The sequence below is a fragment of the Otolemur garnettii genome, unplaced genomic scaffold (genome assembly GCF_000181295.1).
Source record: "Otolemur garnettii isolate 467f Iridium unplaced genomic scaffold, OtoGar3 scaffold00110, whole genome shotgun sequence".
Taxonomy (NCBI): domain Eukaryota; kingdom Metazoa; phylum Chordata; class Mammalia; order Primates; family Galagidae; genus Otolemur; species Otolemur garnettii.
The window spans coordinates 2,089,684-2,114,951 of record NW_003852505.1 but is presented as its reverse complement, the minus strand read 5'-3'; the positions used below and the strand labels follow the sequence as shown (position 1 = coordinate 2,114,951).

Sequence of the window (25,268 nt, the reverse complement as noted above, 5' to 3'; positions counted from 1 at the left end):
CTTCACTGCTCACAGCAACCTCCAACTCCTGGGCTCAAGCGAGTCTCCTGCCTCAGCCTCCCAAGTAGCTGGGACCACAGGCGCCTGCCACAACACCTGGCTATTTTTTAGTTGCAGCCATTATTGTTGTTTGGCAGGCCCGGGTTGGATTCGAACCCGCCACCTTAGGTGTATGTGGCTGGAGCCTTAGCTGCTTGAGCCACAGGCGCCGAGCCTACTGAAATTCTTCTAATTGAACACTAAGAGTACATTTTATTGTAAACCATACCTCAACAAAGTTGATTTTAAAACATGTGAGGTCAAATCTATTAAGAGTAGAGTATAAATGTCATAACATATTAAGTAGGTAAAGGTTATGTTAACCAGTTTGATGTGAGCATTCTAAATTGTATATAAAATCAGCACATTGTACCACATAAATGCATTAATATATGCAGTTATGATTTAATAAAAATAATGCTTTGGAATGTAGACTTGGTTTTGATGGTTTTAATTTTTAATCTACTTTATGGAGCTATAATTTACATATAATAAAATTGACCCATTTTGAGTGAACAGTTAAAAATAAATAAATAAAACATGTGAGGTGCACAGATTTCCAATAAAAATGATCTGAAAAAAATTATATAACTTTGAAAAAATGGCTTATTCAATAAATGGCAATAAGACAACTGGCCAATAAAAAGCATTTGAAAAACCAAAGTTAAACCCTACCTCATAGTTTATACAAATTCCTGATAGATTAAAGACTTAAATGTAAAAACAAAATCAAATAAGTATTAGAAAAGTATATAAAGGAGGACGGCGCCTGTGGCTCAAAGGAGTAAGGCACCAGCCCCATATATCGGAGGAGGTGGGTTCAAACCCAGCCCTGGCCAAAAACTGCAAAAATAAAAAAAAAAAAAGAAAAAGAAAAGTATATAAAGGAACAACTATATAAATCTGAGGCAGAAAGGGTTTTCTACACATAAAAAGTAAAGGAAGATTTGACTGTAAAAAAAGGAAAAGAAACCCTTTTGTAAATTATTAATTATCTTAAATATGATACAAAGTAAAATATGGATCACAAGCCAAAGAATTAATATCTGATAAAGAGCTTTACCAACCACCAAAAGATGAATACAAAAAAAAAAAAAAAGATGAATACTGCTGGAGGAAAAATGGACAGGAAATAAGAATTTCACAAAAGAATTCAAGACAATGAACTTATGAGAAAATAAAACCTGATATACATACACATACACACACACACAAAGGATGCCCTTTTCTCATCTATTAACTTGGCAAGAATTTTCAAATTAGATAATAATATGTGAGCAAAAGTGTGGCCAAACAAACAGTTGGACGTACTACTGATAGGTATATAAAGTGGCACAATCTAGATGTAATCTTTGCTTCTTACGAAAAATTTAAGTTTGTGTATTGCAATACTTTGGTTTCCTTAACATGAAGGAATTGATGTCTGCATCAATGGGTGTTTTACCTAATAGCACATGTATATTTTTACACACCAGTAAAACAGATGTACTCATTTTCTTTAACTTCTGCATAATATTCCATTGCATGAATGCACCATAACTGATTTAGCCAGTTTCCTTAATGGATATTAGTTTGCTAAGACAGATTGAGTATTGCTTATCCAAAATGCCTGGGACCAAAAATGTTTTGGGTTTAAGAATATTTGCATTATATACTTACTGGTCATACATCCTTAATCCAAAAATCGAAAATGCTCCAATGAGCATTTTCTTTTTTTTCTTTTTTCTTTTCTTTTTTTTTTTGCAGTTTTTAGCCGGGGCCGGGTTTGAACCTGCCACCTCCAGTATATGGGGTCAGTGCCCTACTCCTTTGAGCCACAGGCGCCACCCTCCAATGAGCATTTTCTTTTTTTTTCTTTGAGACAGAGCCTCAAGCTGTCCCCCTGGGTAGAGTGCTGTGGCTTCACAGCTCACAGTAACCTCTAACTCCTGGGCTCAAGCGAGTCTCCTGCCTCAGCCTCCCAAGTAGCTGGGACCACAGGCCCCTGCCACAACACCCGGCTATTTTTTTGGTTGCAGCCATCATTGTTGTTTGGCAGGCCCGGGCTGGATTCGAATCCACCACCTTAGGTGTATGTGGCTGGCGCCTTAGCCACTTGAGCCACAGGTGCCGAGCCATGCAGTTTCTTTAAGTGTCACATTGGTGTGCAAAAAGTTTCAGATTGTGGAGCATTTTGGATTTCTGATTTTCAGATCAGGGGCACTTAATTTGCATAAATCAAAGACTTTAAAATCTATACCCTCCCCCTTAACCCAGAAATCTTGCTTATAAAAATTTCTTCAAAGAAAGCAACAAAATATATATGCTAATACTCGGCTGTGAAATCTATAATAATTAGATTTAGTATTCATCTAAATACCCAATAATAGCAACTTGTTAAGTACAATATAATATATTCACGTAGTAGAATATTATTTAGCCATTGAAAAGTGTATTATCAGACCAGAGTTAGTAAATTTTTCCTGTAAATGGCCAGATAATAAGTACTTTTAGTGTTGAGGGCCATATAGTGTCTGTGCCAATAGCACAATTCTGCTGTCGTAGCAGGAAGGTGCCACAAACAACATACAAATGAATGGGTGTGGCTATGTTCCAACAAAACTTTATCTATAGACACTGAAACCTGAATGTCATATAATTTTCACATGCCTTAAAATAGTGTTCTTCTTTAGATTGTTTCCAACTATTTAAAGGGGCATAGGCCATTTTAGGTCAAAGGCTATACAAAAACAAATGGCAGGCAGAATTTGGCCCATGGTCTGTAGTTTGCAGAAAAATTTTGAGAGAAAAAGAGTGGTGGCAGCATAGTTTTAGAATCTCCCTAAATGCCACCCTTCTCCCCACCCCCCACTTCTCCCCCCCAAAAAACAAAAACAGGAAAGTTAAGTAGGGCAAGTAGGAGAGATAAACCAAAATCCACCAACACAATCTACAGAAAAACTAGATGAAAACAATTCCCCCATGGACCTTAAAATAAAAATGGGTAGGGACAGACCAGAGATAAGACCAAAATGGTATCTGCTGTGTAAGAGTATATAGAGGGAATCAACATAGCAGCCGATAGATCTGAAAACTCTAAAATAACTCACTCAAACTTCAGCAAACTAATTTATGAGCAATAACTGAGACTGGGAAGGGTTTGCACCTTCAAAAGTAACTGAGCTCAAGGAGTGCACGCTCTCAGAGGTGTCCAACCTGCAGCTCCATGGGCAGCATGCAGATTATTTGAGGACTCTTTTGCTTATGTGTGGTGTCAGATATTATGAAAAGTTATGCATGGACCTTTTCTTTTAGTCATCAGCTTTCGTTAGTGTTTGTGTATTTAATGTGTGGCCCAAGATAACTCTTCTTCCAATGTGCAGTGGAAAAGAAAAAAGGTTAGACACGCCTACCAGACTAAAAGCAGCCTGGGCCCCCATGAACTCTTAACTCTAAATTTCCAAAGTTCCTTTCCAGGGAAAAGCTGCACTCTGAGGAGAAAAATGGTGAGAATAGACTCCAAATTGGCCAGGATAGGGACAAGAGAGACATAAAAGAAAGTCCAGATAAAAAATAGAGGAGGCAGATAGAGAGGGCCAGGTTTCAGAACATAATTCACCATAATTTTTAACAAATCTCAAAAAGAACAGAAGATGCTGCTGCTCTATAGCCATGAAATTAGAGGGGGAAAGTCAATCAAAATGAAGCCTCCTCGTAAAAGGTTAGGGAACTAATTTCATGTCAAAATGGTCAACAGATAATATCCTTACAGAAGTAAAACAAGCCAGAAAGATATATCCACAAAACAGATAAAAACTGTAATCTAATATTTCAAAATTAGCTTAAACATATTAGGGAACAGGTATATGATATGAAAGAAATATACACAATATGGAAAAAAACGTAAAAAGTCAGAATAAGGACAACTCAGAAATGAGATGACATAACTCAGTAGAAGAATTACAAGTAAATTAAAACAAAATTATTATGGGCATATAAGTAATAGTTGTATATCTTTACAGGGAACATGAGATGTTTTGATACAGGCATAAGATGTGAATCAAATCAGTAAAAGAAAATAATCATTTCAGAAATAAAGACTAAGCTAGAAGGGACATATGAGCAAATAAATACAACAGATACTACCTTCAGAGAAAAAGAAGAGGAAAGTGAAAATTTTTAAATAAAAAAGAAATGAAAGCAGATAAAAATTATTCAAGAGGATGTGACAGGCAAAGAAAACAAGGGAATAACTGAAGTCCGTAAGTGAAGACCTTTTTACCAAAATAAAATAAATAGATCTGATATTACATACCAAGAGCAGCCTGGTTAGCTCAATCAATAGAGCATGAGACTCCTAATATTCTATACCAAAAGGGTACACCATATATACCTCAAAAAATCAACCCAGAATTACCAACAACACCAAGACATATTCTGGCAAAATTACTGGACTTTGAAGAAAAAAATCTTTTGATAACCAGGCAAAATTCCCCCAGCGTTTTAATACAGAAAGGAAAATAAATTGTTAGCTGACTCTGACATTTTATGCCAGTAGAAAATAGATGACACATTTTAGAGACCCAACGCAGGACTTAAAAGCCATGCATTTTACATCTGCCAAAATGACTTTCAATTATTAAGTGCAACAAACACCATCAGTGTGTAGATAATTCAGCAAACGCTGGTCCCATGAATCCTTCCTGAGAAAACATTTAGACTAGAGCTTTTAACAACCAAAACAACTAGAGCAAAGTCAACATAAAGACCATACTGAGCACCAAGTATCTATCCACCCGTAGAAGTAAGGCTAAATGAGGGCTCTCTGAGAGTACTGACAACTTTAAAAATGGGGAGCAAAAGGAGAGAGCATACAGAAAAATTGCTCTCTTCAATAATCATTAAAACTTATTTTATAATATATCAAAAGTTCAGAAATTCTTCTATCTTCATCTAGTTTTTTCTCATCTGTTAAAAATCAAATAAATATATTTTATTATATACAATATGATTGGTTAAAAGTGTGGATTGGAAAATTAGGAAGCCTGGGTTTAGACCCCAGCTCTGCCATGTTTTAGTTAAATTTGGATCCTAGCTCTGCTATGTACAAGCAGTGTCACCTTCAGCAAGTTACACATAAGCCCTCTGGTATCTTCATCTGTACAATGGAGTTAACACATACCAACTCCAGGATGGGGGCAAATTAATGGGGGTAGCACTTGGAAAAAATGTCTGGCACGTAGTAATAGTTCATAAATATGAATTTTTGGTATTGTTGCTATTATTCCATTTATTAACAAAAGTATTTCCATTTCCCTACATTGTTTATGTAACTTTAAAGACAGTTATGTCTGGGTGATAAAATTAAGAGTGATTTAATCTTTCTCTTTTGATTATATGTAGATCCAATTTTTCTACAGTAAATACATATTGCTTTTAAAGGAGAATTATTTTAATTACAAATCATACCCTTGAAATTAAACTTTGTTTGGTTCATGGTCATTAGACCCAATGCTTATCTGTGTCAAGCAAGAAAAAAAAAACTATTTTAACAAGGTAAACACTGCAACAGAAATAGCTTCCAAGAATACAGTAATCTTTCCAATTGCTGTTTTTCATTCCTAAAACTCGCATTACTCTCATGTTCACCCTTTATCAGCACTGTAGACTTTTCCTGAGCACTGGTTCAATGAAGATGTCCATGTAAGGTAAAGGAAACAGAGGCAATGGCTCTGACCTAGTAGTTTTATGAATTATATGCCAGTCTAATTTTATAATCACTTGTAGAAAAAATAAACTTGTAAGATTACCAGTCCATAATTTTTTTTTTGAGACAGTCTCACTCTGTGCCCTGGGTAGAGTGCCAAGGTATCGTAGCTCATAGCAACCTCAAATTCTTGGGCTCAAGTGATCCTCTTGCCTCAACCTCCTGAGTAGCTGAGGCTACAGGAATCTGCCATAATGCCTGGCTAGTTTTTCTATTTTTAGTAGAGATGGGGCCTTGCTCTTGCTCAGGCTTGTCTTGAACTCCTGAGCTCAAACAATCCTCCTGTCTTGGCCTCCCAGAGTTCTAGGAGTACAAGCATGAGCCACTATTCCCACCCCATAATTTAATATTTATAGCCATTTTTTAAAATAAGGTAATTAACAATAGAATAGTGGCCCAAGATGAAAAACATCATGGATTAAAAAAAAAAAATCAGTGTTTTAGAGGCCAACACAAGCAGCTTTTAGTTGCTACTTACCTGAACCTAGACAAAAATAACATAGGCTTTTATATTTTAAAGAAATAAACAAATTCAGCAGTATAATAAAAATCAAATCTCAATTTAAGATTACTTTCAAGATTTGGCTAAGATATTTCCCACAGTGAATTGTCTATAGAGGTGAAGAGGGTTTGGTTCACCCAAGCCCTTTTGTATAAAAGTCTGCTTATTTCATGCTCCAGTCCTCTTCAGATCAACATTCAAAATAGGAAGTTGTACAATAAGAATTACGAGTCTCTTGCCTTAAAATCATTACAGCTTAAAAAAGACCAAGTTGAAGGCAGTGACCATAGCTCAGTGGGTAGAATGCCGGCCACATACACCCATGCTGGCGGGATCGAACCCGGTGTGGGTCAGCTAAACAACAATGACAACTGCAACCAAAAGTTAGCTGGGGCTTTCTGGCAGGAGCCTATAGTCCCAGCTACTTGGGAGGCTGAGGCAAGAGAATCACTTAAGCCCAAGAGTTTGAGGTTGCTGTGAGCTGTGACACCACAGTATTCTACTGAGAGACATAGTGAGGCTCTGTCTCAAATAAAATGAAAAAAAAAGAAGACCAAGTTGAATGTGGCATGGAGAGGTTGACTTGGTGCCATTTGAGGTGGCTATTAATCCAACCGTTCACTTAAAAATTGATAAATAAAAGGGAAGAATTAACATGTACCCTGCCCTTTTAGCAAGAACTGAATTTTAGAACTGAATAGTCCAGTTGATGACTGATACTTTATAGAAAAATACCAGTTTATAAATGTAGATGAAATAATAGAATGAGAAAAATCATCTTTTTACAACCCCTAAAGAAATGATTGATTCAGGCATGGATGTCAACTGATGTAAGAAGCATAACATGAAGAGTTATCACACAAATTATTTTCAGATGGCGAGGGAGGAAATAAGTGCAAACAGCAGGCCTGCAGCCATCCTAAAGTACAGTGCTCAATCTCTGCCTCACTGACAGTGAGACAACCGGGGCAGTTGGAAAAATCTGAATATGGACTGAGTATTAGATGATATTAAGGAATTAATAATTTTTAAAGTGCAGTAAGCTATTTTGGTCATGTAGGAAAGCATTCTTAGTTTGTTTTTAAAGAAACATACTGAAGTTAAAAAAATTAGCAATATTTGAAAATCAACTCCAAGTTTAAAAAGCTGCTTTCTGGGCAGCGCTTGTAACTCAAAGGAGTAGGGCGCTGGCCCCATATACCAGAGGTGGTGGATTCAAACCTGGCCCCGGCCAAAAACTGAAAAGAAAAAAAAAAAAAAGAAAGAAAGAAAAGAAAAAAGCTGCTTTCTGATCAGGAATGTAAAACTGGCACAATACTGAAATATATAATTGGTTTCCAAGAAGCGGCAGAAGAATAGATAATTTTTATGGGTAAAACAAATGCAGACAGAGGATAAGCAATTCCCTTTGCAACTCCCCTCCTCCACCCCCACCCCAATATGGCCAGCAGCCCAATTAGTCACAAGGAAAAGATAAATAGCAAAGTAACAGAAAAAAAATGCTGTTGGCCAAAATGTTACTACAGTGATGAACAAAACATCATCAAAACACTAGAAACCTTAAGGAAAACTATACTGAAGATTTAACTTATTTGTGGCCACATCTAAATTTTAAAAAAAAACAACAACATTATTAATTAAGGCCTGGCGCAGTACCTCATACCTGTAATCCTAGCACTCTGGGAAGCCAAGGCAGGTGGATCACCTGAGCTCATGCGTTCAAAACCAGCCTGAACCAGAGCAAGACCCCGTCTCTAAAAACAGCTAGGTGTTGTGGTGGGCACCTTTAGTCCCAGCTACTTGAGAGGCTGAGGCAAGAGAATTGCTTGAGCCCAAGAGCTAGAGGTTGCTGTGAGCTATGACACTACAGCACTCTACTGAGGGCAACAAAGTAAGACTCTGTCTCAAAACAACAACAAAAAACATTATTAATGGTGCAGTGTAGAAGAACAGAGCATTTAAAAATGGCATGGATTAGAAGTTGGTAACATTGGGCTATATGGGTTCTAGTTTAGTTTTTGTAGTTACCTCTCTATGTAACAGTCCTTGAAAAATTTCCCTGTGGCCCCCTAAAGTCCCCATCTCTAAAGTAAGGGAGTTGGACACAAAGAGTTAGTTTTAAAAATTCATAATTAAAGAGAAATAATTAAATATGGAAACATCCACCTCATTAGATGACCTCCAAGGTTATGCTCTATGTTCTATATTATGTTCTATAATTTGAAGATTCTAGAAGCAGAAGGTTAGTCTTTCTGCAGCATATGCAATTCAGTTTGTGACAATTGTGGCCATGTAAAGAAAGCTGATTGATTATTCATTTGGTTAAAAGCAGACATAAAAATTTGTTCTCTTACCCTTTTTCATGTCTGGTATTTTTATTATACTTTTAGTTAAAAAAAAAAAAAAACCCTGATTTTGTTTGATGGTCTGCAACCAATGAACAAAAACATCTTATGCTTTTAGTGGTCTATCTTGTCAGTATAGCCACCTCACCAAATTACAGAATTATCTGACTCATCAGGATGAAAACAACATATTATCCTCTACACAGCAAATTGAAAAAAAGCAATTTTCCCATCTCTGAGAAAGATAATTGTCCTGATTTTGCTGTCAATGTTCCCATCATTTACTCCATCACTCAGACTTGAAAACTTGAAATTATTTTTTACTCTATCCACCTTTCATCACCCACACAGAGTCACCAAGTCATAATGAGTTAGTTTCTTTTAATAATGTCTCTTACATCAATCTCCTGTGCTACCACATAAGTTCAAGTCCCTATTATCTCTCAGACATGGATGACTACAATATTACCCTTTTTTATTAATGACTTGCACAGGGTTTCTTTTATTATAAAAGTAATATATCATCATTATAGGAATTTGGAAATTTCAGAAAGGTAGACAGAAAATAATATCAGTTACCCATAATCCCTCTGGCTAGAAATGATCATTCTGACCGATTTCTTTTACCTCATTGTTTTATGTGTATGTTAATGCATTTTAATAAAAATTGGGATCGTAACATACTACACATTTATGATCTGTTTCTTACTCTTATATCATTTTGTATTTTGTTATGAAATTAAATACTCCCAAAATCTAACTCTCATTTTTTAAACTAATTCCTGATTATTGATGTTTCATTGGTGTCTAATTTTTCATCCTAGAAACAGATGCTGCATTGACCATTCTTATGCCACTGTTGGATTATTTCCTTAAAATCGATTCCTACAAGTATAATTACAGGTTCAAAAATTGTTACATTTTACCAAGGTGCCCTCCAGAAAGGATATGTATCATTTTATTGGCCCACCAGCAGTGCATGAAAAGTGCAAGGTCCCCTGCTCACTTGTTAAATGCTGGATATTATCATTTTTTTTTTGAAATCTATTAAGCTGGAAATGTATAACTTATCAATGTTTTTGTTGGCATGTTTGGCATATATCAGTAAGTCAAAGCATGTTTACATAGATATTGGGCATATGTGCCATGGCATTTTGCTAAGAGGGGCAGTAAATTCTAATGTCTTTCCAGGGTCTGGCATTTAAGTCAATGTGCAAAACCACAGTGGGAATTGGGAACAGCAGTGCCTGAGATGAAGTGGAAAGCGCATGCCCTGCCTAAGATTACAAATTGAAAGATTTTAAATACACCACTGGCTGAAGAAAATGTTTAATGGAGCAAATTCAGATCTAGGCGCCCAGTTTGCTAATGCATCCCCTCTCTAATACCTTCCCATTTAAAGCTATTCATAGTGTGACCCAAAATCTTTTTCTCAGAAATCCCCTACCCCAACCTTCTATTTCTGTCAGCAGAACTCTTAGAAGACAACAAAGTTCTTGACAATCAGTATTCTATCTTATAAGAGGCAATAGACGATAGTAAAGAACGTGACAACCCTGGCATCACAGTCCTGGGTTAAATCCTACCTTACCACCAACTGGTGTGTGACTGCAGAAAAGTTACTTAACCTGACTAAGGCTCCATTTCCTCACCTGTAAAATGGTACTAATAGGGTGGTTGTGAGCATTCAATAAGGTAAGATAAGCAAAGCACTTAATACACTGCCCTGCACATAGTTGACTTTCAATAACTGGTTAGAGTTGTTAGAGTACTTGCACAATTCCCAACATCCAGTATCTATCACAGCTGGTGAAATGAAGAAAAAGATAGGGAGGAATAATTCTAAGGAAAATATCTATATTGGTGATTTTCAAAGTATGATCCACAGACTAGCTTACCAGAATAGGACTCCTGTTCAATATGCAGATTCCCGGAAGTCATCCCAGATCTACCCAATCAGAATTTTGGCAGGTAGGGCCCAGAAATCTATATTTCTTACAAGCAAGCACTCCATTTGATTGTGACTCATTAAATTGAAGAACCACTGGCTAGCACATTTGTGCAAGATTATAAAGTACATGATCTTTTCATCATGTTTCTGGACCTACCTGCCTAGCAGCACACTATCCCACAGGGCCTGGCAGAACTACCCCTTGCCTATGAAGAGAATAACTTGGTGAAAAAGTGGTCCAGAATAATAACATTCCTCTGATAGTATAACAGATTCCTTGCCTGCCTTCTCTAATCAAATATTGTCAGTGCCATTGTGAATCACCCATTATTATAAGAATTATTTTGGGATTAAAGATAAAAAGAAATTAACAATACTAATACTAATCGCTAATACTTATCAAGCACTTATACAATATGCCATGTATGCTAACTGGTTTCTATTAATTATTGTGTATTAAAAATTTAATATACTTAACATGTACGTACTGTTGTTACTTCCACTTTTTTTTTTTTTTTTTTTTGAGACAGAGTCTCACTTTGTCACCCTCGGTAGAATGCCCTGGTGTCACAACTCACAGCAACCTCAAACTCTTGGGCTTAAGCAATTCTCTTGCCTCAGCCTCCCAAGTAGCTGGGACTACAGGTGCCACCCACAGCACCTGGCTATTTTTAGAGATGGGATCTCATTCTGGGGCTCAGGCTGGTCTCAAACTCCTGAGCTCAGGCAATCCACCGGTGTCAGCCTCCCAGAGTTAGGATTATAGGTGTGAGCCACTGTGCCTGGCATGTTATCTCCACTTTAAAAATGGGAAAACCGAGTCACAGAAAGACTTGATAAGGAAGCTACCTAAGGTCAAAAAGATGGTAAATGACACAGCAGAGATCTGGATCCAGACAATCCGACTCCAGAGCTCAGGCTATTATCTACTGTGCTGTACTACTTCCCTAAATTAACTGCCTCATGCTTGTTATTACTAATTTAAGATATATACAATGATATTGATATTTATTTCATTTAGTGTCTTTATTATTTCATTAGGGTAAATGTATTTATCACTGAAACATCAAACCCTTTTGTTCTCATAATGTCTTAGGTCTTCTAGCCACAAATTCTAGCATGAGCATCTGCAGGAAACCAACTGTCAAAGTTGGGGTAGGTCTGCCCTGCTTCCATGTGTTTGCAATCCAGCTTTCCAAGCAATCATAACATGAATGAAATGCACTTAAATCTCTTACCCTATCTTAATATTTCTCTACATCAGGTTTAAAAAACCTGCAGAAGTCAGAAAGCTTGCCTATTCTGCTAGTTTCATACAGAAGGCTGACCCTGCTACATGGCAGAAAGAAGCCTGAGGATGTAAGATGAGCAAAGCATTCTGAGGACTTCTTAGCTAGTATGCTCGACCTGAGACACATTTATTTCTCTTTTAGACAAATTTAGTTTAAAAGAACCAATTTCAAAAAGAAATTCTGACACATGCTACAACATGGATGAACCTTAAAAACGTTGTTAAGGGGGCAAAGTAAGATGGCAGACTACAGACAGCTTCTTTGCAGCTTTGAGTAGTGACTGTGGCAAGAAAAAACTCTAGGCACCTCTGGCTTGTGGGCTTTGCCCAGAAACATATCTTTAGGGGCACGTGGAGGCAGTGGGAGACTTTAGGACCACAAAAGGAGGACGGAAGCAGTAGAAAAAGCAGCAAAAGGGCAAATACTTGTGTGCTGGCAGAGGCTGGCCAGAGCAGCAGTGGCAGTGACAGATTACAGTGTAAGGTGACCAGACATCCCATTTTTGGTGGGACAGTCCCGATTTTTAACAATTTGTCCCACGTCCCTTTAAAAAAGTCCCGATTTTTAGAAAGAATGCACAACAAGCTAGGGAACAGCGGGAGAATGGGAAGGGAATATATGGTTTTCCGCTGCTGAAAAGGTTAAAGTAACTCCATTTGGGAATGAAGAGGTTAATGTAACTTCATTTGGAAATGAAAAGGCTAATGTAAACTCCCTACTCCTCTCCTGGGCAAGGTTGCCCAGGTGGAATCTGTATCAGAAGAAGACTGGCTCCCTCCCTTGCTTCTAGGCAGGGACAATTAGCTCAGAAGGAGCCAAACTGTCTCGAACAAACAAGTGCACCACCCCCCCCCCATAAGGTGACCAGACCTCCTGCTTTTGGCGGGACAGTCCTGATTTTTAATAATTTTTCCCACGTCCGGTGGTGTTTTTAAAAAGTCCAATTTTTGGAAATAATGCATGACAAGCTAGGGAACGCAGGAGAACAGGAAGGGAATATACGGTTTTCGGCTGCCATGTGGCTATTTCACCAGGATATGAGTTTTACATTATTTTTGTTAATTTTATAATGTTAAACTTTAATAATAACAATTGTTGAGAACTGATTATCAAAAACGGCTTATCAAAGTTTGCATTGTTGTCAGGCCCCACCACCCCCATGGTGTCCCACTTTACCAATGTTAAAATCTGGTCACCTTAGTTTACAGACAGAGAAGCCCTGCCCTGTGGTTTTTTTTTTTTTTTTTCTGGACCTGGGCATTTGGTTGAGTTACCTTGAGAACAAGTGATTTTGAACAGCACCCAGGGACTGGGACTGAGCCACTGGGTTAGCAGACCTTGCATTGTTCCACTGCAGGCCAGGTGCAGCCATTGTGGGAAAATTGCCTTGCAGGATCAGCCCTCATGGTCCTAGTGCTGAGCCAGTTCTGGCACACTGGATAAGCTGGGCAGGAACTCGGGAGATCTAAGTAACACACATTTTCCTGGGAAAGCTACTGCGTGGCCAAGGGACACAGTTTGGAAAGGTTGAGGCATGTCTATTAAGTGGGCTGAGAACTTTAGGTTCCTAACCCTGCAGGGACTGAGGGCAAAGAAGTCAGGAAGATGAGACCAGGTCTCCTGAGCAAAAGCGAGGTGTCCAGTCTCCATCTTACACAGCTGTATCAGCATTGTGATTAGCATCTGATACCCCAGAAGATAACCTGTTGCCTGGGCAATATATGGCAAGATATATATTTTTTTTTCTTAAAAAAAATTTTTTTCAGGGTGCTGGCCCCATATGCTGGAGGTGGCGGGTTCAAACCCAGCCCTGGCCCAAAACTGCAAAAAATAAAATAAAATAACTTTTTTTCAACTTTCCCCCCCTAGATTATCTTCTGAACCACTCAGAAAATTAATGAAGCAAAAAATTGGTTCTTCAGGTGGTACCCATAGCTCAGTGAGTAGGGCACCCGCCACATACACTGAGGGTGGTGGGTTCGAACCCAGCCCAGGCCAGCTAAACAACAATGACAACTACAACAAAAAAATAGCTGGGCGTTGTGGCGAGCGCCTGTAGTCCCAGCTACTTGCTACTTGGGAGGCTGAGGCAAGAGAATCGCTTAAGCCCAAGAGTTTGAGATTGCTCTGAGCTGTGATGCCACAGCACTCTACTAGGGGTGACATGGTGAGATTCTGTCTCAAAAAAAGAAAAAAGTTGGTTCATCGAAAAGATAAATAAGATTAATAAACCAACTGGCTAGATTAACCAGAAATAGAAAAACAAAATCTTTAATAACCTCAATCAGAAACAAAAAGGAGGAAACAACTAAAATCACAGAGATGTAAGAGATTATTTCTAACTACCACCAAAAACTCTTTGCTCAGAAATTTGACAATATAGAGAAAATGGACCAATACCTAGAATCACACCATCTTCCTAGATTTAACCAGGAAGAAATAGATCTCTTGAACAGACCAATATCAAGCACTGAGATTGCAGAAACAATAAAAAGCTTCCAACAAAAAAAAGCCCAGGACCAAATGGCTTCATATCAGAATTCTATCACAACTTCAAAGATGAGCTTGTACCTAACCTAAAAACATTGAGAAGGAAGGAACTTTCCCCAGCATGTTCTATAAAGCAAATATCACTTTGATTCCAAAACCAGGAAAGGACCCAACTAAGGAGAAATACAGACCAATTTCACTAATAAATATTAATGCAAAAATATTCAATAAAATCCTAGCCAATAGACTGCAGCTATTCATTAAAAAAATTATACATCACAATTCAGTAGGCTTCATCCAAGAGATACAAAGCTGGTTTAATATATACAAATCCATAAATGTAATACCAATAGAAGTGGTATTTGTATTTAATATATACAAATCCATAAAAGTAATACCAAATAAATGTAATATCAATAGAAGCAAAAACAAAGATCATATGATCCTTTCAATACTTGCAGAAACAGCATTTGACAAAATTCAGCATCCTTTTCCAACAAGAACACTTAAGAAAATAGGTATAGGTGGCACATTTCTTGAGCTGACTGAAGCTATCTATGACAAACCCACAGCTAACATCATACTGAATGGTGTAAAACTGAAAGTTTTTTCCACTTAGAGCTGGAATCAGACAAGGATGTCCGCTATTGCCACTATTATTCAACATTATGCTGGAAGTTCTAGCCAATGCAATCAGGCAAGGGAAGGATATTAAGGGCATCCAAATGGGGACAGAGAAGGTCAAACTTTTGCTCTTTGCTGATGATATGATCTTATACTTAGAAAACCCCAGAGACTCAACCACAAAACTCCTGGAAATTATCAGGAAATACAGTAATGTCTCAGGGTATAAAATCAATGTCTGCAAATCAGTAGCCTATTTATACACCATTAACAGCCAAGTTGAGAAGTAAAATCAAGGACACAATTTCCTTCACAATAGCTTCAAAAAAATGAAATACCTAACAAAAGAGGTGAAGGATCTTTACAAAGAGAATTATAAAACGCTAAGAAAACAAACTGCAGAAGACATTAACAAATGGAAGAACATACCATGCTCTTGCCTGGGAAGATTCAATATTGTAAAAATGTCTATTCCACCCAAAGCAATCTACAAATTCAATGCAATTCCCATTAAAATACCAACATTATATTTTGAAGAACTGGAAAAAATAGTATGTCATTTTGTATGGAACCAGAAAGATACCCATATAACCAAGCTATTCTTAGTAATAAAAAGAAACCCAGAAGCATCACCCTACCAGACGTCAGGCTATATTACAAGTCCACAGTAATCAAAACAGCCTGGTACTGACACAAAAATAGAGACATAGACATATGGAACCAAATAGAAAACCAAGAGATGAAACCAGTCTCATCTTGCTATCTGATCTTTGATAAACCAAAAAAAAGCATACAGTGAGGAAAAGAATCCCTATTCAACAAATGGTCCTGGGAGAACTGGATAACCACATGTAAAAGACAAACTGGACCCGCGCCTTTCACCACTTACAAAAATTGACTCAGGACTTGGCGCCTGTATCTCAGGAGCTAGGGCACCAGCCATATGCACCAAAGCTGGTAGGTTCAAATCCAGCCCAGGCCTGCCAAACAACAATGATAACTACAACCAAAAAATAGCCAGACATTGTGGTAGGCACCCCAAATCCCAGCTACCGTGGGAGGCTGAGGCAAAAGAATCACTTGAGCCCAAGAGTTTGAGGTTGCTGTGAGCTGTAACGCCATGGCACTTTACCCAGGGTGACATAGTGAGACTCTGGACCACACTTACAGTGCATCTTACAAGGGTACATGTGAAATTTACTAAATGTAGAATATAAATGTCTTAACACAATAACTAAGAAAATGCTGTGAAGGCTATGTTAACCAGTTTGATGAAAATATTTCAAATTGCATATAAACCCAGCACATTATATCCCATGATTGCATTAATGTACACAGCTATGATTTAATAAAAAAAACTGACTTAGGATAGATAAAAGATTTAAATCTCAGACACGAAATGATAAAAAAAATCTTAGAATAAAGTATGGGAAAAACTCTTAATGATTTTAAGACTGGGGAAAGATTTTATGACAAACTTCATTTTTTACTTTCATCAAAAATTAACAAATGGGACTTAAGCTGAAAAAAAGCCTCTGCACAGCTAACGACACAATAAGTAAAGCAAAAAGACAACCTTTGGAATGGGAAAAGATATTTGCAGGGTATCAATCTGACAAAGGGATGATAACTAGAATCTACAGAGAACTCAAATAAATCAACAAAAAATGAGCAAACAATCCCATCTACCACTGGGCAAGAGATATGAATAGAACCTTCTCTAATGAAGACAGACAAATAGCTAACAAACATTTAAAAAAATGCTCATCATCCCTGATCATCAGAGAAATACAAATCAAAACCACCCTAAAATATCACCTAGCTCCAGTGAGAAGAGCCCACATCACAAAGTCTCAAACCTGCAGATGCCGGTGTGGATGTGGAGAGAAGGGGACACTTTTACACTGCTAGTGGGACTGCAAACTAATACAACCTTTTTGAGAATCCTCAAAGAACTCAAATTAGACCTCCCATTTGATCCTGCAATCCCATTACTAGGCATCTACCCAGAAGGAAAAAAAAATCATTTTATCATAAGGACATTTGCACTAGACTGTTTATTGCAGCTCAATTTAAAATTACCAAAATGTGAAAACAAGCTATATGTCCACCAATCCGGGAATGGATTAGCAAGCTGTGGTATATGTATACCATGGAATACTATTCAGACATTAGAAAGATGGAGACTTTCTATCTTTTGTATTAACCTCGCTAGAGTTAGAACATATTCTTCTTAGGAAAGTATCACAAGAATGGAGAAGCAAGAATCCAATGTACTCAATTCTAATATGAAGACAGTAGATGATCTAATATATACCCACATAAGAGAAAAAACTCAAATCAATTCAAGGTGGGGGCAGAGAAATGAGGGAGCAGGGAGAGGGGTTATGGTGTATAGCACACCTCTTGGGGGCAGGACACAATTATAAGAGGGACTTTATCTAATAAATACAATCAATATAACCTAAATCAATGAACCCTAAACAATAAAAAAGGAAAAAGAAGAACCAAACCGTAGTGAAAACCTAAGAAGCAAGAGATTTTGAAATGTCTGTCATATAACCATTTTATAACTTTTAGGCATATGTTTACTCATACCACAATTTTTCTGTCAATAAGAAATGACCCCCCAAAAATGTCCAGTGACAATCTCAAATTAAATATCCTGTCACAAAAACAACAAAAAAAGAAAACAAACAAACAAAAATTATGCTAAGTGATGTAAGCCAGACACAAAAGGACAAATAGGATATGATTTCACCTACATAAAGTACCTAGAATAGGCAAATTCATAGATATAAAGAGTATTAATAGAATAGAAGCTTATCAGTGGCAAGGGGAGTGGGGGCATATGGGGTTATTATTTAATAGGCATAGTTTCCATTTGAGATGATGAAAAACTTCTGGAAGTAGTGGTGATGGTTGCAAAACATCATAAATATACTTAACATCACTAAACTGTACACTTAAAAACAGTTAAAATGGTAAATGTTATGTTATGTATATTTTACCACAATTTCTGAAAATCCCATACCCTCCACAAAAATAACCAATTTCAAACTCTATGAAGTTAGTGCTTACCAAGGTATCATCATTCTGGTCTCCAAACATCTCTTTAAAAATCTTGCCAGGATCAGGAATTGGAGGGAATATAATGATCTTGAGCCTTTAAGAAAACAGACATGTGAAATTTACTAGGTGTAGAATATAAATGTCTTTTTTTTTTATTAAATCATAGCAGTGTACATTAATACTGTCATGGGGTACAGTGTACTGTTTCTATACACAATTTGAAATACTTTCATCCAACTGATTAACATAGCCTTCATGTCTTTTTCTTAGTTATTGTGTTAAGACATTTATATTCTACATTTAGAGAGATTCACATGTACCCTTATAGGATGAACCATAGGCGTGATTCCACCAATCACCCTCCCTCCCTCTACCCACCCTCTTCTCCCCTCCCTTTCCCCTCTCCCCACATTCCTGGGCTAAAATTGGGTTATAGCTTTCCTATGAAAGGTATAAATTAGTTTCATAGTAGGGCTGAGTACATTGGATACTTTTTCTTCCATTCTTGGGATACTTTGCTAAGAATAATATTTTCCAGCTCCATCCATGTAAACATGAAGGAAGTAAAGTCTCCATCTTTCTTAATGGCTGCATAGTATTCCATGGTGTACATATACCACATTGCAGCCCAATTCATAATTGCTAGGTCATGGAAGAAGCCCAAGTGCCCATTGACTCACGAATGGATCAATAAATTGAGAATATAAATGTGTTAACACAAAAACTAAGAAAATGCCGTGAAGGCTATGTTAACCAGTTGGATGAAAACATTTCAAATTGTATGTAAAACCAGCACATTGTACCCCATGTTTGCATTAATGTACACAGCTATGATTTAATAAAATAAATAAATAAATAAAATTTTTTAAAAAAGAAAAGAAAACAGACATTTTGTGAGGCAAGAGAATCACTTGAGCCCAGGAGTTTGAGGTTGCTGTGAGCTATGACACCACAGCACTTTACCCAGGGTGACAAAGTGAGACTCTGTCTCAGAAAAAAAAAAGAAGAAAGAAAGAAAACAGACATTTTGATTCTAATCTTCCAATCCATAGGAGCATCTCACTTAAACACAGCCATATTAAAATAAGGTGCAGACAAAAGACATGGTGCACAAGACATCTTCAGTAACAAGGCAGTTGTGAAGAAATTTCTAAAACAGCCTGGGGAAATCAATGTTCTAAATGTATCAAGCTTGGATGGAGCAAAGAGGCCCTCAGGATAAGCAAATTACTTATACCCAATTATTTAAATCATACCATTAGACTTTCAATAGCCCAGATGATGTATAATCTGAAAAAAATTCTGAGAACAAGGTACATTCCTCTTTCCCTTTGCCTTTCTTACTTCTCTACTATTTTTGAATCTTATAGAATCCTTTGGTGGACGTGCCTCATCTCCCAGGGTGTGGCCCAGGGTTTGGTCTTTTGTCCCCTTCTCTTTCACATGCTTTATGTGAGCCAGGGGCCAGCTACAAAGATCTTTAATAAGAATAAATCAGATCACATCCTCCCTGGCTCAAAACTCTCCAGTGAACCAGGCGCAGTGGCTCATGCCTGTAATCCAGCACTTGGGAGGCCCAGGCAGGTGGATTGCCTGAGCTCACAGGTTCTAGACCTGCCTGAGCCAGAGCAAGACATCATCTTTAAAAATATCCAGGTATTGTGATGGGCATATATTGTCCCAGCTACTTGGGAGGCTGAGGTGAGAGAATTGATTAAGCCCAGGAGTTTGAGTTTGCTGTGAGCTATGACACCATAGCATTCTACCAAGGATGACAAAGTGAGACTGTGTCTCAAAAACAAACAAACAAAAAACTCTTCAATATTCCCTATTGTGTTTAGAATAAAATCTCAGTTCCTTGCCATGGCCTGCATGTATTTGGCCAACCTCTCCAGCCTCACCTCCTGCCACACTCCACCTCACATACTCTAGTCCAGCCAGATACATCCAGTTCATTCCAGCCTCAGGGCTTTTGCACTTGCTGGTCCCTAGGCCTGGAACGCTCTCTTCTTGAATATCTGAATGTCTCATTCCTTTACTTTGAGCTTCAGTGTAGACGGCGACTTTCTATTCACTTTAGTAAACCCAGTACTTAGAACAGTGCCCAGCACATAAATAGACACTCAAAATATGTATACTAACTAGTTTGATGTAAGCATTCCAAATTGTATTTAAAATCAGCACATTGTACCCTATAAATGCATTAATGTATACATGATCTATATGTTTATGACTCAGTAAAAAAATTAAAAAAGAGATATTCAGAGGAAAAAATATGCATGTTGAATGAATGTTGAAATAATGATAAAACATTGGTTCTGGATCCAGTTTAATAACATTATTCCAACCTTAGGTATTTACTGCAAGAGCAAATAATAGTCCCTATAGGGAAATAGAGAAAATAAAACATTCTCAATGAATGAGTACCATATTTGGTGAAGTTCTCTTCCCTATAGCATTAAGTAGCAGTCTGCTTTGCTTTGATACCAGACAAGTTCATTTCCTTAGTAATGGTCTCCATTTCTAAACTTCACTCCAAGAGTTACTGTTAATAAATTAGACATTTGAAAGAGTATATTGAACATAGGGCCTTTTTGACAATCCTAAACCCATTCGAAGGGAGCAATGCTTGAGCACAGCCCTAGGAAACTAATCCAAAATTTTCTTCACCAGAAAATGGGCAAAACACTTCTTTGTCATGTCATGCTACCAAAATCCATTTATGGCCAAAATGCTTCTAATACACTGGGCAAACATAAGACACCAGCACAAAGAGTAAGAAACACAGCAACCAGACTAGCAGAAACCATAAAACCTGCCAGGGCAGCAGCCTTACCTTTTCAGGTAAAGCAGAAGGACTATGATTGCACCTGCGATGATGACTGGAATGATGAGTAACATGGTTATGTACAATGTAGGATTGGGCTTCTTACCTGAATAATGAAAAGTAAATAGAAAAAAATGAGAAGTAAAATCCTTTTAGTAATAAACCAAGCAACAATTCCATCAGCTACTGAGATCACAAATATTTTTCCTCTCTACCCCAATCCATTTTCCAAAACTCTTCATTTATCTTGTCTTAATAGCTAAAACAAAAGTCCCATTCTGGTGCCTGAAATTCCCTGAGTGAGCAAACATCTTAAAGATTAAAATCAGGCTATCTTTAACTAATTTTAGACACTATTAACAATGACATTGTAATTAGTAAATATGTCATCTCATTAACAGTGACTACCTTTCCCTAATCGTTACTTACCACTATAAAATGCCAAAATAATCATAACGACAACTACCACTACTACTATTCTTTAACCTACTATAGGTCTGAGACCATATGATGTGATTTTACATACTTATATCAGTGCTATAGACAATCTCCCATTTATACAGATGAGAAGGATAAAGATCAGAGAGGTTTAATAGGTCCTCCAGAAGTATAGCATTGTCCAATTCCAAAGCCTGCCTGTCTTTTTACACCTAACTCATAGAATGTCATTTATCTATTTATACATTCATTTTTCCCACTAGGGCAAGAACATCTAGAAAACATCAGGGCTTAGCACCATTGTTTTAGACAGCCACTAAGATTGATTCTTGCCTCCTCATATTCACACCTTTGTGCAATCCCCTCCCTTGAGCATGGGCTAGACTTATGGACTCTTCTAGATAATAGAACAGCAGTAATAATGGGATATCCTTTCCAAGGTTAGGCTATAAAGACCATGGTTGGTTGTGCCATATTGAGTGTTTTCTCATACACTTTTTCTTGCTTGGATCACTCACTCAGGGAAGCCAGCTTCCATGTTAGGAGGTAGCCCTGTGGGGAGGTCCAAGTGGCAAAAACTAAGGGAATCTTCCCTCCTAGTTTTCTAGAGCTGTCGCAATAAATTACTACAAATTGGGTAGCTTAAAACAAGAGAAGTTTATCCTCTCACGTTTCTGGAGGCTAGAAGTGCAAAATCAAGATGCTGGCAGGGCCATGCTCCCACTGAAGGCTCTAAAGAAGAATCCCTCTTTGCCTCTCCCTAGCTTCTGCTAGCTTCTGGAATCCTTGGTGTTTATTGGTTGTAGCTGCATCACCCCAGTCTCTGCCTCTGTCTTCATATGGCCTTCTTCCCTGTGTGTTTGTGTGTCTGTGTGTATACTCTCCTCTTCTTATAAGAATATGAGTCATCGGATTGAGGGTCCACTCTAATCCAGTATGACCTCATTTTAACTTGATTATATCTGCAAAAACCCTATTTCCAAAGAAGATAACATTTATAGGTACTAGGGGATAGAACTTGTAAACTTATCTTTTTGGGAGATAATGTGGCTTTCCAACAACTACATGAGTGATCTTAAAGTGGATTTGTTAGCCCCAATCAAGTCTTCAGATGAGAATGCAGTCCTAGTGGCAGCTTAACAGCAAGCTTATGAGATCTCTAGCTAAGCTGTGACTAGATTCCTAATCTATAGACACGATTAGATGATAAACATGTGTTGGGTTAAGTTTTTTAACTTTAGAATAATTTGTTACACAGCAATAAATAAACCAATACAACCATGCCTTGTACACAACTTGTTTAGCCTCTCCATTAGTAGGAAATTAACTATCTCAACAACCTGTCTCTCTGATTCTTAGATAGCTATTTTAAAAGTTTTCAAGTTGGTTCTATTAATATGTAATTCCCCCTGGCCACAAAAAGGGAAGCCTATCCCGCCTTCTACTTGATAATACCTCAAATATTAGAATTCACCAATTGGGACTCCTTAAGGTTCCTTCATCATTTGTTTCTCATGAAGTTTGAAGAGTCTTCCTCCTAATTACCCTTTCAAGGATAGATTCCAGTCTACCAATGCATCTCCTTCAATGTGGTGCTCAGAATGGAATTACTGCACTCTTCTGATGCTGCCAGACTACTGTGCCCCACCCAGCGGCATTCCCTTGCTCTAGGTATGGCACCATCACTGCTATTTAAGACTGTGTATGCCGGCTCGGCGCCTATAGCTCAACGGGCTAAGGCGCCAGCCACATACACCTAAGGTGGCGGGTTCGAATCCCCAGCCTGGATCCGCCAAACAACAATGACGGCTGCAACCAAAAAATAGCCGGGCGTTGTGGCGGGCGCCTGTGGTCCCAGCTACTTGGGAGGCGGAGGCAGGAGACTCGCTTGAGCCCAGGAGTTGGAGGTTGCTGTGAGCTGTAATGCCACGGTACTCTACCCAGGGGGACAGCTTGAGGCTCTGTCTCAAAAAAAAAAAAAGACTGTGTATGCCTTTTAGGGATATTTAAGGTCCCAATGTATAGTTATATTGAGTTTAAAGTCAAATAAAGCCCTGTACCTCAACCCACAACATACACATCCATAAAGCATAGGTCTTTATAATCTTGTACTTGAGCCTGTCTTGCTCAGTCTTTCAATTAATAAATCATGTTTTTCAAACCTAGATACAGGTTTATATCTATTAAATGCCAACAAAGTCATCGATCCACTCTTGAGTGTCAGCACACAGGACAGTCTTCTAACATTGTACAATCTGCACTTTGATTATGCCTGCCTTCTACATTTTTGTTTGAGTTATTAATATAAAGGTGGAGATGGGATAGAGGAGAGGATAACATCATTTGGATTGTGGTTTTCCTGAGCTGTATACTATAAATTAACCCTGGGTTATTTGACAGTGATTAAATAGAAAATAAATTTTAATTGTAAATATTCTTTGGCTGACATCAAGAAAGCATGACAATTCCTTTTCCCAGTCTATTTTCTGCTTCAGCTAAGTTCCCAAGCATCAATGTTTTAAATTTTAATGAAATCCTATTCGCTTACCTATACTCATCTCTTGACTCCAATTACTCCAGAGGTCGCTATCCTCATAGCATAATTTATTTGTTTTGACTCTTACTCTGACTGTGTTCAAAGCATCAGGCAGAACACCAGGGACCATGAAGCAAAATGTCTCCTTAGATATAAAATAAAAACACAAGGAATATTATCAATTTATTCTATTTCTTTGCTATTGAATCATAATATAATTATCTGCCAAATTCTGTATATGATTAAGACTTGGATTGCAATACAAATTATCTGACTTTGACTCTTGAAAAACAGTTGGCAATAAACCACAGAACAAAGTAGTTTGTTTTTATCAGAGCAGCTCAAATTTACACCATGCTTGCCCTGCCCCACCCCCAATTACTCTGAGTCTAAGCCCAAATAGCTAATGTTGAATTTACTGACCTCCTCATTTCTCTCAAATTCTGAATTCTGACATTTAGCCTCTTCAACCTGGAAAATAGAAAATAAAATTAACAAGTCCTCAATTTTAAAAACACATTTTATATCATTTAACCATTTCTAATAAGCTTTCCTTTTATACCATTAAAAGACAACCAGGTAGAATAAAAAAGGTTGGCCTTTTTAATAAGTGGTGCTGGGTCAATTACATATCCATAGGGAAAAAAAGAACCTTAACTTGATTCCTCACAATATTCATAAAATCAATTCCACATATATTGCAGATCTAAATGTGAAAGATAAAGTAAACAAATAAATAAACACAGCAAGCTTTCAGAGGAAAATGTAGAACATCTTTATGAGTTGGAAGAAGAAAAATATTTCTTAGGATTAAAAAAAAAAACCACATTAACTGGGCCGGTGCCTGTGGCTCAGTGAGTAGGGTGCCGGTCCCATATACCGAGGGTGGCGTGTTCAAACCCAGCTCCGGCTAAACTGCAACAAAAAAATAGCCAGACATTGTGGCGGGTACCTGTAATCCCAGCTACTCAGGAGGCTGACGCAAGAGAATCGCCTAAGCCCAGGACCTGGAGGTTGCTGAGAGCTGTGATGCCACAGCACTCTACCAAGAGTGATAAAGTGAGACGTTGTCTCTTAAAAAAAAAAAAAAAAAACATTAACCATAAAGGAAAAATTCATCTATGTTAAATTTAAAAAAAAACCCTTTGTTCATAAAATTATACCCTATTAGGGAATAAACAGGCAATATATAGAATGTTAGAATATATTTGCAATTATTTTTTCACACAAGGTCTTGCTTTGTTGCCTGGGCAACAGGGTACAGTGGCATCATCATAGCTCATAGCAACCTAAAACTCCTCCCAAGAAGCTGGGACCACAGGTATGTACCAGCACACCTGATTAATTTTGTTTTTAATCAGGAACCAGGCAAGGATGCCCATTGTCTCCGTTGCTCTTTAACATCG

The 25,268-nt window shown here is 37.7% G+C and overlaps 1 protein-coding gene across 1 annotated transcript in view; it reads right to left on the bottom strand.

Moving 5' to 3' along the window:
• Window positions 1-25,268, bottom strand: part of IL13RA1 (interleukin 13 receptor subunit alpha 1) — a 60,777-nt gene that overhangs the window by 4,353 nt on the left and 31,156 nt on the right. The window contains exons 7-10 of the mRNA XM_023517405.1: window positions 24,286-24,333; window positions 23,875-24,007; window positions 20,898-20,994; window positions 18,071-18,155 (exon numbers count right to left, since the gene is read on the bottom strand). Coding sequence (XP_023373173.1) covers window positions 18,071-18,155; window positions 20,898-20,994; window positions 23,875-24,007; window positions 24,286-24,333 — 363 coding nt within the window. The remainder of the gene's footprint in view (window positions 1-18,070; window positions 18,156-20,897; window positions 20,995-23,874; window positions 24,008-24,285; window positions 24,334-25,268) is intronic.